The sequence below is a fragment of the Embiotoca jacksoni genome, unplaced genomic scaffold, assembly GCF_022577435.1.
Source record: "Embiotoca jacksoni isolate LCO1_2020_lvr unplaced genomic scaffold, fEmbJac1.0.p SCAF_16, whole genome shotgun sequence".
NCBI classification, from domain to species: domain Eukaryota; kingdom Metazoa; phylum Chordata; class Actinopteri; family Embiotocidae; genus Embiotoca; species Embiotoca jacksoni.
Window position 1 is genome coordinate 3,447,676 of NW_027185296.1, and position 20,806 is coordinate 3,468,481.

General features: G+C 41.1%; 1 protein-coding gene across 1 annotated transcript in view; it reads left to right on the forward strand.

The window, feature by feature from the left end:
* Positions 1 to 20,806, forward strand: part of sema6bb (sema domain, transmembrane domain (TM), and cytoplasmic domain, (semaphorin) 6Bb) — a 123,040-nt gene that overhangs the window by 82,759 nt on the left and 19,475 nt on the right. Inside the window, exons 11-16 of the mRNA XM_069150281.1 lie at positions 1,674 to 1,805; positions 2,395 to 2,544; positions 3,548 to 3,727; positions 6,355 to 6,495; positions 8,863 to 8,940; positions 12,532 to 12,590. Coding sequence (XP_069006382.1) covers positions 1,674 to 1,805; positions 2,395 to 2,544; positions 3,548 to 3,727; positions 6,355 to 6,495; positions 8,863 to 8,940; positions 12,532 to 12,590 — 740 coding nt within the window. The remainder of the gene's footprint in view (positions 1 to 1,673; positions 1,806 to 2,394; positions 2,545 to 3,547; positions 3,728 to 6,354; positions 6,496 to 8,862; positions 8,941 to 12,531; positions 12,591 to 20,806) is intronic.

Here is a 20,806-nt window from a genome sequence, read left to right on the forward strand (position 1 = left end):
GTATAAAAGAAAGCAGACATCGACTGAGGAACACGAGCGGGAGAGAGTACTACGGACTGAAAATGAGAATAATTAAGAGAATTCTCAGGTAAAACAAACAGCCCAAGGCCTTTCGGCTTACTTCTGTAAGACACAGAGCCCTACACGGGGCAAACCCACTGACCTGCAGCGAGAAGGAAATAGAGAGCTGGTGGGGGGGAGTGAAGGTAGAGAAAGAAAGCCCAGCTGGCACCGGTGCAGAGCTGGCAGGCATGTCACACATAACATCTGGTGCCTGCAGTCCTCAGAGAGACGCCGTATCGTCCACAGATACGCCTGCAGCTCCGCCACGCTGGCCGGGGTTGAGTCACATCCCTGCCTATGAATGATAAGTACTGAGGGAGACGGTGTGACCTGATCAAATGGCACATCAGGAGAGCACGGCTCCCCGCTGCAGCCAAAAATCCAGCCTTCGGGCACTGCCTTTTCCAAACAAACACTTTTGTGGCTTTCAAAGGGGCACTCAACAGAAACACCTCTCAGCTCGATACAGAATCATGGGGGCAAGGCTGCGCAGACCTTCAAATCACCAGCAGGACCTTAATGTTTTTTAGGAAAGAAATACTGAAAGAAGGAACTTAACAGAAGGGATTTGTGTGGGATTCATGTAGCAACAGGTTGCAGGTGATTCAGTCTCTCGGGGGCTTTTTAAATGTGTGTATCTCAACGGTATTAATACTTAGTCACTAGTTTTCACACCACGCACGCCATTAGTCATTGATGAGGACACATTGAGAGCAGAGAGTGGAGTCTGGGAGCAGGAAGCCCAGGATGTTTTTTCAAAACTCATTTCTTATCTCATCCTCACACTGCTCTCTTTATTTCCAGCCTCTGTGATGCTTCATTTCTGCAGCCAAAATACAAAACTGTAGCATCAGGCTCGGAAGAGATAGTCTGACTCTGTGTGAATGTATCTGTATGTGTGGATTGTGTCTGTGTGTGTTTATTTGTGTGTGGGGGTTCAGTTATGGACACTTCTGAGAGCAGATGTTCTGCTCCCTGTCGGTGGGTTCACAAGTAGTTAAACAGCCTCCGAGGTGCACCGTTCTTTTTTTTTTTACTGGAACGATTTGGAGGGTTTGTTTCCTTTACGAGATTTGTCCGTCACTCCGTGAAAGACGGAAAATGTTGTGACTCATTTCCTTTTTTCTGTTTTTAATTCCAGGAATTCCAGCCAATATTGTTTCATGGGCCTAATCTCACTATTGCATCCGCTGCATCTCTATTCTTTGGCCACAGAGTTGACAGCATCTATCTTCCCCCGTTTTTCTTCCCGTCTCAGTTATAATTTATTTTGTGTTCCAGCATTGAATGTAGAAGATGAACAGCCCAAATCCAATTTGTTATCTTCGTTGGATGTTAGTCCCTTTCTCACGCTCACAATAATGATACAATTGACGTGCTATACCGTAACTTATTTCATATTTCACATTTCAGAGTCTATTTTTCAGTCTAGGTTTAATCTACCTTATCTTTTTTTCCCTGTCACTTTTTCCTTTTGCACCATTGTAGCAAAGTAAAGCTTACTTGACATACAACTGACAGTAATTTTGTACTAGCTCAAAGTGTTTTATCAGTCAACAGTCTCTATCCCAATCTACCACTGTCTCACCACCCTGTCTCTGTCTCTGTAGTATCCCGGGTTCTGCGGTGTGTGCCTTTGACATGGAGCAGCTGGCTGCGGTGTTTGATGGGAGGTTTAAGGAGCAGAAATCCCCCGAGTCTATTTGGACGCCGGTGCCAGATGAAGTCATCCCAAAGCCAAGGTGCACATGGCTGTAATCTCTTTATGAACCTGTGTTCAGGTTTTTATCAAAGAACTAAGAGAGTTAGCCATTAAGTCTGCTTTAGAAAGTGATTTACACGTTTGAGTTCACATGTTTGATTTCGATTTTATTCCAAAAGGAAATAGAGACAACACAAAAACATACTTTTTTTTGTTTGTTTCAGTACTAGAATAAATTTTGCTCTTGGTCACTTTTTATAACTTTTTGTTACACTGTGATAGCAGACTTATTCTACTGTGGGACATACTGCATACAGTATTGCAGCATGTGGAAGTGCGTTTATCAAACTGAAAGTCACATAGAGGTGGAAATTCATTTTGATAAGGATATAGCTTCCTTTCCAATAATCAAAAGGCGCAATTTATCCATCACTTTCTGAATATTTCAAGTGTGAGATTCCTCTGACAAAATCAAGTTAATCTATTGCTGCAAAAGTTGTATCTGTCTGAATGTGAGACACTCAGATAGTCTAGACTGCTTAATTAATAAACACCTCTTTATTGAGCCATGAAGTATTTAGACATATTCTGTACTTTCTGCTTAGCGTGCTGACTCTTGTTGTCTTCAGACCTGGTGGCTGTGCTGTTCAAGGATCCAGGTTTAACTCCTCCAACTCTTTCCCCGATGAGATGCTAAACTTTGTCAAGACCCATCCTCTGATGGATGAGGCGGTCCCATCCCTCGGACAGAGACCCTGGATTGTCAGAACCATGGTCAGGTGAGGCTGAACTCAGATCAGCAGTGAAACATATAATCATATTGTAAATATGCTGGATCTACTTCTATGTTTCTTATCAACATAATGAGGAGGCGATTTTAATGAACAAGTTGCAAAATATCCATATAATACGCATTTGCAGAACAGCATTATTCTTTTTTTTTTCTTTTTTTCTAGTATATGCTCATAACAATTAAAGGATATAAAATGTTTTTCATGGTTATATTTTGACACACAATGCTTTTTGTTTGTTTTTTATGTTTGTATCGAGTTTAGTGAACAATCAGCAAGTAAATGACCGGAACTCGTTATTTGAAGTCCTCTAAATTCCTGTACGATGTTTTACGGTGTAGGAGACAAGGTTGCCAACACATATAAACACAGAGAAATACACATGACAAAACACGTGTTCTGAGGCTGTGGACTTCTGTTGAAGTTATCCTGGTTCGGGGTTGAAGCTTGTGTTAGCAGGCAGGCGGCTGCAGCACATCAAGTCCCCCATAAAGACTCGGATGCCTCTTTCTCTCTCTCCACTATCCGCCGTATGGAGCCCCCCTGCCGACCAGCCACCGGGGGATTATGGGGACTGGATGTATGAGGAATATTAAACACTCGGCACAACATGGCTTCAATTCTCGTCTATTGACTCTCACACAGGACTTTCTGTAGCTCAGCAGCACCCTGCTATTGTTCTGGGACAAGCCCATTTACTTGACTGATATTATTAATGACTGAAACGTCTGTCGTAATTAGTTTATTATGCAAATTTGATGAGCAGTTTCTTCTCTGTGGAATTCATTTCGTTCTGCAGCGACTCAAGAGAAAATGGCATATTATGATTTAGATTCACAAGAGTCAGTATTTTACACCTAAACCAATCAGTTGTAATGCACTTAAATCATAAACTTGCCTCCAGGAGCTACTTGACTATGTTTTTAGGTTTCATGGAAGTAAACAGCTCTGTGGCATTAATGCAGTGCTCTGTCTGTCTCCTGCGCTTCAGGTACCAGCTAAATAAGATTGTGGTGGACACGGAGGCCGGGCCCTATAGAAACCGTACTGTCCTCTTCCTCGGGTCCAGCAGAGGGACCATCCTCAAGTTCCTCATTATGCCCAACCAAGACAACACCGTTACCAACAGCAACATCTTCCTTGAGGAATTAGAGGGATTCAACCCTGATAAGTAAGATGATAACCCACAATGTATGGGCTGATAGCTGTTATAAGAATAGTGTTGACATTTTAGGAAATATGCATGTTATTTCTTGCTGAGATTTTGATGAGAAAAGTGTCTATTGTTTTCACATGAGGCAACAGTGAGGAGACAATTAGCAAAGCAAACACCTAATGACACCCCCAAGATCATTAATTAACACATGTATCATTCGTATATTTCCTATAAAAACAAAGTGTGTTTTTTGGGTGGTTGTGTGCCAGATTGTTCCTTGAGTTGTCATTAATTATGAGGTTAGTATGTGAAATGTTAATTAGGAAGCTTTAGAGGTGCTTCTTTTTTTTTTCATTCAAGCCAGATGTTTCCCTTTGTCTCCACTCTCTATACTAAGCTAGGCTAGCTGGCTGCAAGCTGTAGCTTAATATTTCCTGTGTAGGCATAAAGTCAGTGTAAATATATTCTCACTTAACTCTTGGCAAAAAAGGTTAATTAGCATTTCTTTATTATTTCTCGAGGCACAAATCTGTAAAGTGACGTGAAGTATCTCACAGAGATGGCATACAGCAGGAAGGCCATGCCAGGAAGGGGTTACGTGACATCTGGGTTTGATGTGTACTCGGTGAGGGGAGCTGGTGGTGTGATGCCCCCAGAAAAAGAGTCGCGGGAAGGAAAAGAAAGATCCTGATATGTCCTGGAAACAAGACGTGTCCCGAATTATACAGAAAACCTCACCTTCTCTCTGTGTAAAGCACATAATTGTGCAGGATCTGAGATGATGCAACCTCATGCAGAGAATAGAAATAGGGCAAAGAGAAAAAAAAAAAAAACTAATATTTATTATCAAGAAATCTGAATATCTTCTAATGAGTCTGAGACACACTGTAGAACAGCATTAGGAGGAGAACGTCTGAAAGTAATGAAGTAATGATAAAAATCACATTATCCTTGACCAAAGTTACACTTTGTCAGGAACGTTGACCCCTTATCTTCAGTGTGGCGCTGAATCACATTTAATATCTGGATCTTGACAAAAGATTAGAGCAGCTTGGGCTTGTTGTCTCTTTCTAATTAGCATTTGATGTGACGCACGCGGCTCTGAAGCTTCACCGATGCCCATCATTACATAATGAACACTGGGTACGGTGCCTTTTCAGTCATCATTTTGTGTTTTTGGTTCTTTGTTGAGATGAGCTGTTCCACATGGTGGATGACTAAAGGGTCGGGGGAGGAAAATTGTCACACAGATGCAGGCGGATTTGGCTGGTGATTATCTTTTGCTGAGGCTAATTAGAGGCATTTTGAAAAGAAAGTTCATGTCTCTAAACACTAGCTCTCTGTTGTGGTAATTTTACACACTGATATACATGCCATTTTCCTCCAAAAGGTGGAAACCGTATTGTTTCTTGAACTAACTGGCTGGAAACGCTCTTTATCTACACAGCAGAATCCAGTCTATTTGGACTGTTTCACTCATATTATAAACTTCTGTCTTTTTCCATCTCCTATAAAATATGCCCACCAATTTCTGTCTCCGATGTGACAAAATGAGGGATGGTGATTGCGAGTGAAAATGAGGGGACTGTGTGATGAATGAGCTGCTGTGTGGACGGAAGCCAGTGTGCGAGGGATAATTTGGTGTGCATGGTGAGCTCACGAGGAGGTCAGTGACAGTCCAGCTATCACAGCAGGCACCTAATCAGGAGACAGAGCAAAGCCGCACCATTTTTTTTTTTTTGTCTCCAGGCCAAGCCTTCCTCAACCTCACCTTACATTCACAGCCAAAGAAATGCCCCGTAAAAAGTCCCAGGTTACACAGAAACAGAAACACTAACACAGTTATCTTTTGAGAAGTCAGCGCAGATAGAAATCACTGATCTGTGATAGGCTGGTTGCCATAATTAACCAGGAAATGACCTGAAAGAGATTTAATACTAACCGAGTCTGTATCTTCTATTTCCTACGCTGTCTTATGTTGGTTCTGTTTTCTTTTCACCAGTCTCTGTTTGTTTCCTTGCCATTTTCCTGTGTTTGATACTTGTTTATTCTGTTTCTTTTTTTTTTACTCTCTCCACATCTCTCCCTCTTCTTTTCCCTGCCTTTTGTGATATTGGCTGTGAAGAATGACTCACAGCTTGGCCTTAGCAGAATGATAGATTCTTCTTAATGACTGTGGGCCCGCCGCAATGTTATTACCATAAACCATCCAGATACAACTGATGCATGAGTGCACATGTGCATAAAAAGGTATAAATCTGCTGCAGGGAGGCAGGTTGGTGCCAGCTATCGTAGCTTTAAGTGCCAATTAGAAGCGATTCAGCTGCTGGCTGCTGTTTTTGATGGCAAGCCGACCCCTCGGACTTCTACAATCAGCGCAGCGCATATTTGGGTTGACACCGTAACATTCGGCTACACAGATGGCCTCTCGTCGATTTCACTTTCATTATGAACGTTATTTATAGAGCTGTTTATGTTTTAGTTGTGTTTCACATCGAGTCATGGGGAATGTTTTCCCCCCGATGTAATGCTCAGAGTGAGGTCAGAGGTTTAATGTTCAGCCTCGGTCTGGTAATTGAAATTGCCTAATGCATTTTTTTGTTCTGCGTGTGTCTGCCTGTTTGTGTATTTGTGTTTTGCAGGTGTGCCGCGGACTCTCCGCAGGCCAGGCAGCTGTTGTCTCTGACTCTGGACCGGGTGAGCCATACGCTCCTCCTCGCTTTCCCCTCCTGTGTGGTCAGAGTACCGGTGGCGCGATGCCAGCTCTACTCCCGATGCATGAAGTAAGTCGGCACACAATCCTGCACGTACGAGAGCAGGAAATGGCGGCAGGGCAAGAGAAGGAGTTAGGTGACCAATGAGGAACCATCTGGCCTTCACAAGTGTCCTTGATCAAGACAAAATGAAGCTCTTCCAGCTGTAGCTCAAGCAGACCTGAATATTTCTGCAATAATAACACAATACTATAAGTTAATAACATCTGTCCCTCTGCTCTTTAACAAGATGATAATCTGCTCATCCTACTAAAAGGAGTCAAATCTCAATAAAATCGTAAATTGGTAGAAAATCTAATAAAAGCTGTATAGTACTACGTTCTCATTAACAGTAATGCTGTATTATTTTCTTTTAACTTTCTATTTGAATTTTTGGAGACAGTAATAGTAATTACTGACAATGCATTGCAAAATATTTTTAATAAATAATGATTTTGTTGCACGGAGGAATAGTAAGCATGTGACAACAAACCCCACACTACTAGAATAATTTTACTACACCATCAGATTTAATAAGGTATAATCAATAACTGATCTGCTATTGTGAAACTGCTCCAATTTCAAATTGACATGTTCACCCTTCATCCAGTAGTTACTAGATTATCAGTGACAAAGAGGCTCAGTTGGTTATTTTTGCTGCTTTCTGATGTTAACTGAATGAGCAGCAGTGCATCTCTGAAAAGGGGCAAGTTCACAAATCCCCCTGTGATTAAACATAAAGATGCATTTATTATAAGTAATGATATCTCACCTGCATACACCCACACACAAGCACCACGAGACTCACTCTTCCTGGCTGGCACAATTACTGAGCCTCGATGCCTGTGGTTGTGGCCCGTTAGGGTCCGCTGACACACCAACACAAACTGGCTCACACACCAGCACACGAGGCGTGCTGTGTGTTTACTGAACCAGGTGAGTCACACAAGCGTGTAATCCAGAGCACATTAAGAAAAGCGCTCACATGCTTTCTGAGGTGTGTTTAGTGTGTGTATTAATGTTTAGATGCGAGTATGAGAATTAATTTTCTTTGTGCGAGTAGGTTGGAGATTTTTTTTAGTCATGCTTCAGCGGCTTCAGGTCTGTTTGAAGGTTGTTTGTGAGTGCTTTGAATTTTTCTGCATAATGGTTACGGTTGATGTAGAGATTCCTTTCCATTCAGCTTTAATCCTGTTTGGTTTGCTTCTGTTTTTAAAGTAAATCTTAATGATTTCACATTTTACAGTATAAACTTTGCTTTCCAGTGTCAAAGAATACAGTTTGACCTTCTAACCTCATTTCACCGCACATCATTGAGCTCATGCTGTACAGTTAACCACAGAGTGAGCATACAGCACATCCTTAAAGGACCATATCAAGCGTTTTGCATGTTTAGTCAGAGATGAACACTCCCTTGTGGACACCATTCCTGCCACAGGTTTTTTTGACTGATGCCCTCCTTTTCAGGTGTGATTTTAATTTCTGCTGCATGAAGATAAACTTATACAAACATTAAACTTGCTAAAGATTGTCAAGTGTCCTTGTAGTATTGTCAGCATCACATTATCATTATGTAGCAGCAGTTGTGAGCAGGGAACTTTTTTTTTTAATGCAGTCAAGGACAACCTGGCATTATATATTTCGGAGATTGATTGAAAATGTTGTGTTAAAGTATCTAATAAATGACACACATTTTCTGAAAAACAAACTGAAGACAAACACTGATGTTTCTGTAAGAAAAAAAACGGATGAAGGTTGCTGTTGGACAACTTCTCTTAAATCTCAGAATAAAGGAATTGCCTTAAAGTAGTTTCAGGATGAAGTCCTAAATCAAGCTCCACTTATTAGCTTTCCACAGCTTTCAAGTCTATGCTCTGAAAATTTTGAAAGACATGTCATTGGAAAAAGCTACTTAAGTCTGTATTAACACCAGGCCCAGTAATGCATTTTTGAAAAGATGACAAAATATTCACTATAATGATTAAAAGCATGTTTGAAGTTTTACAAGTTGTAAAACTTGAAGTTTTGCGATTTCCTCAGAATTCCACATAAAAATTCAATGTCATAATTGTTAATGACCAGAATTAGTAGTTTTTAGTTGCTTAGATAAAATGAGCAAAACTGAACGACGAGGTATCCCAGATTTTAGTTCCTAGTATGAACATAATGTAGTAGACTAAACCAATAATTGAGTAATTGGGAAAAAAAAAAAAAAAAAAAACGATTAGATTAAACAGTAATACAAGTTAATTGTAGTCCTTATTCATGTGTGAAATTTGTGGCATGTCCCTTTTAAGTTGTGTCGTGATCGAGCAAATCAGAAACAGAAACCTACAGTAAGTGAAAATCTCTTTAGGGTTCAAGCTATCACATGATTTATTTTTTGTCTCTCTGCAGGAACTGCATCGCCTCCAGGGATCCCTACTGTGGCTGGACCCGAGGAAGCACCTGCTCTTTCCTCAGACCTGGGACCAGGTATGACACCTTTCTATTTGTATTTACATATCACACACACACACACACACACACACACACACACACTCACTGTTCTTGTGCTATGTTACCATACTGACACGCTGTGTCTTCACCTCCACCACAAGTTTTAGGTGTTGTTTTACTATTTTCCCTCTTTAATCCAACACGTTTTTGTTTTGTTTTGATTCATTTCCACCTTTATCATTCTTTTCAAGGTTATTTTTTCTGACAGCAGGCCTGGCAGACCCCCAGTAGAGATGTCCTATATATTATTTATCTGGTTTTTGGTTCTGTCTGTGACAACTTGAGCCTCTGAGTAGCATATCTGCCCTCTAAGTAGCCTGTCACACAGTCTGCTCTGTGTACTTATTGAGCCGAGATGTCTGATCTTAAACACTGCTGTGCTCCTTCCCTTTACTTGTTATCGAGTGGTGGTTACAAAGTAATATGTAGGCTTGTGACTGAGTGAGGTTTTTTTCTTTCTTGCGTAGATCTCTCTGTGTTGCACCAATATTCAGACAGTGCGTTGTCTGGGTATGTGCATCGACGTGCATGTTAATGCGTGTGTGTGTTTGACCCCTCTCTCCTGCTGTGGAATCGCAGTCTTGACAGCTCACCTCCAGTCGTAGCTATTTCCCTTGAGTGAAATCAAATTTCTCTTTAGTCAAGCTGCTTATTGAATTAGGCCTTCAAACACAGGTGTACTGCCAGTCGAACAGACAACATGGGCCTTAAAGACCACCTCAGGCTGCCTACTTATACTATTAAAGGCCTCTATGTTGGCCTTGATTTGATTTACCAAGGGCGGTCAACTCGGCAATCGATTCTGCTTTGAGTTACTGTGGATTTCCTCTTTGTGGAATAATGCAACCTCTCTTTGCAAACTGACGCCAGAGGAGAGAGAGGAGGAGAGAGGTCTTGTAGTTTTAATGAAAGTAGGGGTTGGGGTAATTTTTCTGTGAGGAAGGCTAGTTTTTTTGTTTGATTTTATTGTTTTGTATGCAGAATGTTACGTTTTTCTTATTGTCTGATTTGTGTCTGATTATGTGTTTAGTTTCTGCCAGTGAGAATAATGTGACAATGCATTGTTATGCAGCAAACAGCTCTTTAGATCCAGTGGCTTTGGCTGCTTTTGTCAGATGTACCCACCAGGGCTGTCAGATGAAGTCAAGTACCCATTCATCAACACCACCTGTCATATTCAAAAAGTGTTTGTTTGAATTGATTCTAAAATGCTTTGTATTCAATTGGTAATGAAATGAAAGTGGATGCATCTAGGATGTTACAAGATGTTTTATATTTAGGATTGTTTGTACTGCTTGGAGTGGCAGATGGTGGACATTTCAGTCACTTCAGCTGCCTATTTCTACTGCTCTCGCCTCTTGCTAGCTATTCATACATTCTTAATTGCCACAGAAAGCGCAATTTTTTTTTTATGGCTGCCAGTGTATAAATACATATTTATTAAATTAGTTGAGTTACTCTATGATCTTTCCACGTAATTCCTTTCGTCTGTGGAAGCTCTCCCTGAAGTGCAATATTGCAACACTGTCCACAGCATTCAACATGCATGCACACATGGTCTTTATTAATTTCTGTTTTATTATCAAGTCTTTAAATAATGAGCCTGGAACAATATGCAAGAAATTAAAAAAAAAAAAAACTGTTAAAAAAAACAACATGCATGCACACAGACCCACAGGCAAACATAATGTGTACAAAGTAAATGACCCACAGTGTGTGAAAGGCAGCCAACTGAACACAAAACATTACTCTTTATTACGATGACAACCACTGTGCGTTCACAGCACACTTGGACTCATTTGTCACAGTGTTTTTCAGGCATTAAAAGCATAAATGTTGGCTGCGCTGCGGCTGGAGCCTTTAGCTGATTGCAGAATACTGACTTATTGAGCTCAATTCAGCATCAGCCCACAGATTGAGCTCTGGTTCTTCAGATTTCATATGTAGGCCAAAAACTGCTTCAGTGTAGAGGGACAGCCATCATCTGAGATTTCGCACGGTGAGTAAAGGCCTCAACCAATCACATTATACAGTGTGTGTGTATATATATATATATGTATATATATTTCAGGAATTGAGTCATACTGAGTTTTTGCTGTGGAAAATATTAATTCAGATGCTGCACTTGAAGCACACACGCAAAGGGATATACACCCCCACAACTACTTTTTTGGAGCATACAGAGCACACAGCTTCGCACGTGTTGGTTGGCTCACATGTATCATCACGTCAAAACACAAAGTATTCCCAAACAAAACTCCTTGTCTCTCAGGTCGGTTGTTTGTCCAGCTGCCTGTATCATCAAGAGTGTTATCAATCTTCTCATCCAAGTCTGAGCAAGAAAGTGAATAGGCCCACAATGTTTAGCTATTCCATTCTGCTTTAGTGTAAACCTGAAAATCAGGGTGGAAAGCATTCTTTTCCATTGTGAAAAGCTTTTCAGCCAGAAAATGACTGCTCTGTGTGTGTGTGTGTGTGTGTGTGTGCGCATGTATCATATGATAAATGTATTATATTATGTAATAAATATTCAAATTTATACATAAAGTGCTTTATCAAAAACATTTATATGGCTTTCTCCACTCAGTATGAGACTGTGGCCATTTGTAATTTCTCTTTAGCAGAGGTATTTTTGTGCTATTGAACAAAAGCCTGAAGGACTCTTTCTCATATGTTTTACTTAACTCACTTGACTCGAGGTCTTTCCATTCGCTTGAACTTCATTATGTATGTGCTCTGTATTGAATGAAGCCTGCAGGCACATGCAGCACATTTGTTTACTCAGTCTGTCCAGTGCAACTTGGTGCCATTTTCCCCGACGAGAGCCATAACGAAAAGCAGTTGTGTTTTTCTTTGTGAGCATCTGGCCTCTGAGCTGTTCTCATTTCCTCTCTGCTTCCTCACTTCATCATATGTTATTGTCCGTTGAGTTTTCCGTCAACCACATGGGAAATGAGTTGTAGAAATACAATATGTCATAATTTCCTAAGAATGATAGAAATGGAGGTTTTGTTCAACTTTATTTAACTGATGTATTAGATTTTTCATAAAACTGATATGATAGTCCTATTTTTTTGAACAAGTTCCCCACTCTAATCTCCGTATTGATGTGTGAAACAGATTTTCTTGCTCTTCTCTAACTCCTTAATACCTAAAGACATGGAGTTTATCTTCAGCAAAGATATCTAATGTGAAGAAACATGCTGACCTAGAAATATTTGTAATTCGTTGCATAAATTAGTTTAATTATTGACACTGCAGGCATAAGTAGTTATCTTTAAATTAAAAAGGTGATTATTGTGGGATATTAGGCAGCTCAAGGGCCTCTTGAGTTCTTTCTCTGATTTAATACTTTTTTTTTCTCCCTTTCTCAAAACAAAAGCAAAGATTTCTTCAATCGAAGCGTTAAAGGAGCTTGTAGAGATATGCGCTCTGTTGTAACTTGTCATTAGCTTTAACACTGAGATAGTTTTCCACTATCTGAGTGGATCTGTGCTGCGTGTCAGTGGCCGAGTTGCTGTGCCTCTGTGTCTTCTGATTAATGACTTTGTCTCTTCTCCTCCGCAGACTGCCGTTCGAGCAAGATGTCGAACAGGGCAACGTGGCCCACTTGGGTGACTGTGACGGTAAGAGGAGCGATTCTCTGTGTCTGTGTGTTTCCGTGTGTGTGCGTTTGCCTACAAGTGTTAGAGCAAATAGCTCACTTGTCTAAGCCCAGATCCTCATGTATCTTCAGGGTAAACAACAATATAGTAAAACAGAGAAAGTAACTGGTAGTTTCATCTTACACAGAGGAAATCCACAAATAAACACAGAGACAAGTCCCAATCCACCTCAGTGCTCTGTAGTATCTCTTTTCTCCCGAGAGTAACCACCAAGATCCAACACCAAGACGGTCTGCTATTCTCATTTTGTCTCCGAGCTGGCGAGAAATCTCTCTGTATGTTTTAGCTAACTTTGTTCTTCTCTCTGTTTACTCTGTCCTTCCTTGTATGTATCTTTGCTTAGGTCTGGTAGGTTTTGTTCCATATACATGTGGTTAATTATATTCAGCTTCAGCTTGAATTCCCCTTGATGTGTACTTTTTTTTTTTTTTCCGTCTTTCCATATCATTATGAAAATAGAAGTGGTAACCAGCAAAGCAAAATCTCTATTCTAGATACACAGAGGTTTTGGATACTCCCATGACACCCTCGTCGCTTTGATCTAAGCACTAATTCCAATGCGTGCAAATTAATCCTTTGCCTCTGAAAGTTCCCCGAGTTCGTGCGCCGTGCTCCCTGAGAAAAGAACAGATAAATATTGCATAATCGGAACCCGTGTACAACTGTAATCCTGTTTCAGATGGGCGCTCTGTTTGATGCTGCTCTCTCACTTCAGGTCCTCTGACCACCAAACCACAGGGGATGGCCTCTGTAATTGATGGCTGATGCTCACTCTGTGCATGGTGAAGTTAAGCTAGTTATTTGTCTTCACTAAGACCATGTGCTGCGTCTTACAGAACATGACCTGAACAAACTGTTGGTGCTGCTGCTGAATGGATCTTTCCACCGGGTGTGTTATTTTTAACACAGATTGCGGTATGCATTTATCCTGCTTTTGATTTCTGAACGCTAGGGTCTTTTTTGGGGGGTGAAATCTCATAAACTAGATGAAAAATGTACGATTAATTTCTTCCCAAATTGCCTATAGAGAGGGAACTTAACTTACACACAGGATGCTAGTAATTAAAGCACAACTTCTATCATTATTGCTCTGCTTCTGTACTGTGAGAAGAACATAATTACTCATGCTCAGCTAATTGTTAAGTGTTTAACAAACTGTCGTCCGTGACCGGATCCTGTCCTTAGGTCTCCGGGTCAGATAAAGTAGTGACACTGATACCGAAGGTGAAATCACAAAGCTTTATGACAGCACTTTATTCTGAAACGATTGTAAGATGTCTACCCTTAAAGACATACTCCAGTGATTAAACATTTCACTAAAGCATCAGACGCTGAGATGTCGAGAAATCTGTCCCCCAGTCATTCTCTGTGTACCTCTCTGACTCTTTTCTTGAGCCTTGATGCTGCATACACCTGCAGCCTTGAACAGGTGGAGAATGAAACTTGAGGACTGCAGCACTCCTTCTCCATTTCATATTCTCTTTGATCTGCTGTGCCTCAGATTGTTTCTCACTCCTGCACTGCTTTAGACAAACGCCAAATAAATGAATAAATTAAATTAATTATTTTCATCATGCCATCTCGTTGCATAAGACACTTTCACAAAACAACAATGTTTGCTTAAAAACAGGCTGGTGGCAAATTAGGTCAAGTAAACATTAGAAGACAAATATTAATTTATACTGACACAAGATTTTCTTCCTCACCACCTGCATTCACGAAGTACCATGCCAATTTGAAGGTCTCATATTTTAACAGCTTTTCCAGTCATTGTGGGTCTTTCCTATCCATTAAATAGCTTGTGTCCTTTATTTTAACAAAAGATCAGCTTCTTCATTAGAAACAAAATACATCATAGGTCTTTCTTACAAGCGCTGTAGTACTTTTCATTATTAGTAAATTCACTTTGACATAATATAATCTACTGCTCCCTTTAACTGGCCACAGATATTGAGGACGTTTTTTTGTATTTGTCCACATCGAAAAGCTCCGGCACACTGATATGAAAGTGTGAAGTGCTCTTTTATCTGCTGGTCTTGGAGTCGTGTCATGAAGATGAACTATCCTGCTCTCTGGCCCTGCCTTTGAGGAATTGCTGAGATCTGAGGCATGTTCAGTCCTGCATCTGATCCGGTCGTGAAATATGCCCAGGCTAAGCTCTGTTGACAGAGGTGAGCTCTGTTGTCTCTGGATGAACAAGAGCTGCTGGGCAGGCATGGCGTGAGCGTGAGCCGGCATCTATCCAACGGCTGCCACCGACACTTTAACAGCACTCCGTCTCGGATATCGTGATGAACTTGGTGCCACGGCCTTTCTTTTCATCATATCTCTTTTTGTTCTTTGACACTATTATTTACTCTGATTTAAATGTGTTCCTCAATGTTTCCTGCTCCAAGTTAATGCTGAGTTCATCTTTCTCTGCCTTTCTGTGAGATAAATATTTTTTTAGCCATCTGCAAATACAAATTTCAGTCAGAAGAAGACAGAGAGGCGCAGCTTCAACGGGTTTGTTATGACAAACTGTCACTGACACCGTTAAGACTTTGAACACTGCCTGCACACTTTTTCTATGTGTCTAGCAGCATTTTTTTTCCCGAGCTTCTCTTCATGTGCCTTATCCTTCATGTGTACAGGACACATGCTGTATACCTGTGTACTTACAAACACACACAGATGCTTGCTCACACCAACACAAACTCCTCGGGGAGCTGGACCGTTGGAACAGACAGACGGCTTTTGGCTGTTGAATATTTCATATTTCTATATTGGACTCATTCCACCTGTCTGTAGCAGATGAGAGGTGAGATACGGTGTGGCCTATCTATCTCTTTTTGGGGAAATTCAGCAAACTCATTTTCACTCTCACTTTCCTTGCTTCTTTCCTTGAGGAAGAGTCACGTTTTTTGCAGCTGCATGTCAAACAAAATGTTCTGTCACTGGCCTCCAGTTATGGTCAAAATTAACAGCATCTTCAAATGTCAATTATCATTCAAAGTTAAAGGTAAATTGTGGTAATGGGTAAACTTTAAAGACAGATTCAAAAAGTCACAAGATGATTAATAAGAAGGATCAAAAAAACATATTTTATACATTTATGTTTTCTTTTTCTGACTGTTTTAATCTGTGTTGTTTGCCTCATCCTCAAATTGAACAGATAGTTTTATTTCCTGGAGTGGCTGGCAAGTTTTCAATTGCAAAAGAAAATTACTAATAAAAGGCCTCTTTTATAAAATGACAATCTGACAAGATTCTGTCATGGAAAAACTGTATTAACACTCAAAGAAAAACACAAAACACCTGCTGTGATTTTCAGAAATGATATTGAAACTATGTTCATCAGCATAATATGGAGAGGTTTTCCTCTGAAACAGAAATCTTGACAGTAAGCAGATAAATTCAGCACTGAAGAGCATTGTTTCAAATTTACGACCTGGGCCTCTGACTTTTGACCTCTTACCCAAGTTCATACAGACATGTTGACCGGCCTAGATTGAATCACATCACCATGATCCCAAAAATATTCAGTGACGCAGACAGAAAGTTGCCTTTAAGTTCCTGAGAAAAAATGACCACCAACAGATTAATGAAAGCAAATGAGTATAAGTGGATGATTAGCATATGAATAAAGATAAAACATAATCTTATTACTGAGTTTACTTTCACAATGTTGCATGCAGACAGAAACCAAAAGGGATTAAAATTCAATTTCTAGCGTTATTTAGACAGCTTTTAGTTGTATTTGCCCTTTTTCGAGGGACCGTTTCATTTTTACGAAGTAGTTTCAGACTATTAGTCAACACTAACTGGGTCACCTATTATGTGAGCCCCTCTTTTTTTTTTTGCATCTGAGCCACTTCAACTTCATTTTTTATAAGATTTTTTTGATGCTTTCAAATAAACCCAATATGGGAAAATATGTTTGTATTTGTTTTTGTAAACTGGTTGAACCAACCCCTCAAGGTGGGTTGGTTGTACGAGTATTCAGGTTTTTGAGAGGGAAATTAACCTGTTTTTGTTTTTGCAAGTCATTTATTGTACCATAGTCTTTGCTCCCCTGCTGCTTCGGTGGCTCTCTGTCTCATCTTTCTCCAGTCAGTGTTGCAGTTCTTACAGGACAGGCTTGTCGTCAGACCTCAAAGGGAGATGGATGGACGGCCTCACTTAGAACCCAGCTAACTGCCTTCCCTCTCTCCTTAACCAGAGAGAAGCAGTTGCTGGAAGGAGAATCGATTTTCATCTCTTCTCTGGCTGATGGCAGTCGAATAGATATCAAGGGTGATTCTGCAAGGGGAAAAGGAATGGGGCTGAGAAGAGCGAGGATGGGGAGGGCAGGCTGGGCAAATCAGATCAAGGAGTGGAGAGTGGAGGAAAAAGAATGAGTAAGGGATTGAGAGATCATAGGAAGAAGGAAAACTTTGAGGATGGAAAGGGTGAAATGGTTCAGCGGATCAGAAGTATGGAGTCAAAAGGGTGAATATAGAAAAGAAGGAGAGTGATGGGAAGAGAGGATAGAAAGAGTGAGGTCACAGGAGGAGAGAAAGGTGAAAGCGGTGCCGAGGTAATCACAGGAAATTGAGAAAAGAAGAGGGTGAGGGTGGATGAAAGCTTTGCGAAAGGAGAGAGGTGCTTCTGTTTTCATGGATGCTTGGCCGAGCCGGTGTGACAAACGGACTTAGGGCCCCCGGCGTCTTCTGTGTCACGGCGCTGTTACCGGCCTCCTCAGTGGACTTGTGACCTGGCTGTAACTCTGTTGATGTGATGTAAACCACCTGCTTCATAGCCTCTCAGTCTTTTCTTTTCATATACTGCAGTGCTGCTGCCCTTTTCCTTACTTCACACAAGTATCCACATCTTTAATTTGCATCATTAAGTCGAGATTGATGTCTCTCACACCATCACTAACGGCATATCTTCCAGCACTGTCAGAAGATCAGTTTTATAATAGGAGACCGTGAGGAAGTTGAGTGTAGCTAAGGGTATTGACTTGTGGTTATGCATGGTTCACAAATCCCTCTCTACACACACCCACACCCACACGCACATCCCAAATATTAGTATGTAGAGACATGCTGTTCCTCTAAACCTGCTCTGATCAAAGTCGAGTTTGGAAGCACGACGTCTAATTGAGACGATGTGCTGTGGGAGGGACACTTTGATGTATGAGATGAGGTCAGAAAAATATCTGGATTCAATTATGTGTGTGTGTGTGTGTGTGTGTGTGTGTGTGTGTGTGTGTGTGTGTGTGTGTGTGTGTGTGTGTGTCTGTGTCTGTGTCTGTGTGTCTGTCTAATGTAAGTCTAGTACAATCTACTTTTCTTATGCACCGAGCAGACATGTCATTGGTGTTTGGTAATCCCCTGGGTCCAAACCATCATCCGTGCACCATGAGGAGTGAAGTGATGCAGCTGAAGTTCTGCTTGTATTAACGCACGAGTGCAGCTATTTTTAAGGCTTGACTTAGTGGATGCACAGAACAGTCTTCAAACAGTAACGATATACATTTCAATCTAGTACACATTTAAATGTGCTTAAAAAAATGTTGTGATTACGGCATAATATCTGACTCTAATCATCCATACTGCTTTTGATAATTTTATGCAGATGCACCCATCATAGTGATAATGATGATGTGTTTGTTCCATCTGGTGTCTGTAATTTGAACAATGCTTTATGTCCATATTTACCCTCGGGTTAACAGCGTGGGTACATTCATCAATTATTCAATTCATTCTGACACCACACTAGGATTTAAAAAAAATTATTTATCAAAACTTCTCAGATTTTTTTGCACACATAATTAGCTATTAAAACTGTGTACTCGGGATGGATCCTGAGGTTTGTCATTGATTCAGATTTATTTTTGATTCTAGTTTCTTCAAAGGAATGGATGATAATTAAAAAACAACTCTGGCCTTATCTACTAAAAAAGAAAAATGGCATGCCTTTTGAACTTTGAGCGATATTTGGGCTGCTGTGTAGATGTAATTCGGGCTTCTGCACAGGTGACGTTTCTTGGCTCAATAGGTAACTGACACCTGACATGATTGGCCATTACTGAAGTCTCCCCTGACTCCACCTGTTGATATTCCTTCTCCTAATAAGGTATCAATTTATCTTTTCCAGTTGGGTTTTGTTGTATCACACCTGCTCTTTTGCTTTTGGTCTTTAAAATTGCACAAATTAAGTGGTTACACCTATTTGGACCCAGAGTTTGCGCTTACAATTCTGCTTTAGGGAAAATAGTGCCATTTAAGTCTGTGAGTGAGCAGTTTTGTGGCCTCTAAATTAGCAAGCTCTTCACAGTGGATATCTCAGCCAGCGTGACAAACTGCAGCTGGATTTATGCTGGATTTAGTTTTAATGATGTTTGAGCAGAACATACTCTGCTGACAGAAACCACCAAACTAACTCTTAACTGCTGGAAGGTTTTGTGAGTTTGGGCATCTGCAGGGTGTGTGTGTTTGTGTGTGAGTGTGAGAGAGAGATGAGCATGTGTGAACATGCATTTGACAGGTAATATGAACCATTTCTGTAAACAGCGTAATCAGTCAGATGTGGTATAGGATGTCACATCCACTTGCAGCAGGTTATCACGACGTGTCGATCGGTCAGCTTTGGTTTTTCCAGGTTGTGACCTTTGCTGACAGGCCAATTAGTTACAGCATAAACATGGGATGAATGAGCTGTCAAACCACCCACTTCACTCCTTTAATTTGCCATGAGAGTCTCTTAATTCTAAAGGAAAGATTTTTGCTCCCAAATCATTTCTTTGGGACCCTGCAGCAGCCTCAGAAACGCCAGGCGACTGAAACTTTAGGCAGCTAAACGCTCCCTCATTTTATTTTGCTGTTTGCAGGATTTTTAGTGGAATTGAGTCTAAATGTTTTTGCACAGACGGCTCATCAGCTAAAGTCAACTCTGTTAAACTAGCCATCAAATGAAAGAAAGAGACGGCGTGTGAGGGTGCGTGTTGCTGCACAGATGTCCTGCTTCATCGCATTCCCTCATTGTTTCCAACTCAACACTTTTCTCAAATCTCTGTTTCCTCTCTGCTGATAAAAACGGAGTAGGCTTTCCGACGAGTGCACACACACACACACGCACACATTCGCCACCCGTTTTGCTGTGAACTCACTCAGCCGTAATGACATAGCTAGTGTTGCCACAATGTAGCTACAGATGGAAGCAATTATGGTGCTGTGAAAATATTTCCTGAAGAAAGGCAGTGTTTTGACTGGTGGAACAGCGGGATGCAGTCACTCAGTAATTGAGGTCCACTAAAACATCAATGAGGCGATGGCAGATTGGAGATTCCTTGTTGTGGCGTCATGTTCGAGTGGGTGACGATCACTGCAGAGCTAGGACTGACTCTGGCTTTCTGTCTGGTGGTTGTAATGTTGTGAGGGGCTTTGTGCAGGAAGGAAAATTTGTTGCCAAATTTACGGCCGCGGTCTCATCTAATTCCAGTCTAATTGCTGTGGTTTGGACAGGGGCCTGTGTTGAGGCTTAGAAAGGGGGAGCCCATAAAGCCGACAGTTCTTTGTATTTACATGGCAGCCAGTTCAAACACAGGGTCTAATGTCTACCGATGATAAATGTGTCGTCCTGTAGCCTTAACCCCAACAGGCAGACAAAGACAGACCGGAAATGAGGAAGAAAGCGAGGGGTCATTCACCACAGTACTTCTTTTTGTTTTGGTTGTTTGATGCAGCCTCCTCTTTCAGACGGAGAGAGGGCTCTGTAACCTTGATGCCACCTTCCTCCCCTCCTAACTCCCTCTGCTGTCACTCCTGCAAGTCAGACACCAAGGGCAGAGAGACGAGATGCAGAGAATAGACAAGCAGAGATAGAGGAAGTGCGGTGTGTAGCTATACATCTCCAGACGCCAGACTGCGCTCTAACTCACACATCTTTCCTACCCCAAGGAGGTTCTGAGAGGCTTGAAGAACAGAGCTGATCCCCTCAGTGAATGTTGAGGTTCGGAAAATGAAATATGAGTGCCCCCCCCCCCCTCCCCCCCCACCTCATGACAATTGACATGTGTATATGTGTGCTTGGGCAGAGCAGAGGAAAAAAGAAAAGTGAATTAGTGTATGGTGTTGAGCAGTTTTTAGTGCAGAGATGTGGAATTTTTTTAGTGAGCTCAAAGAAGATAAGAATAGCAGCTTCAGCCTCTG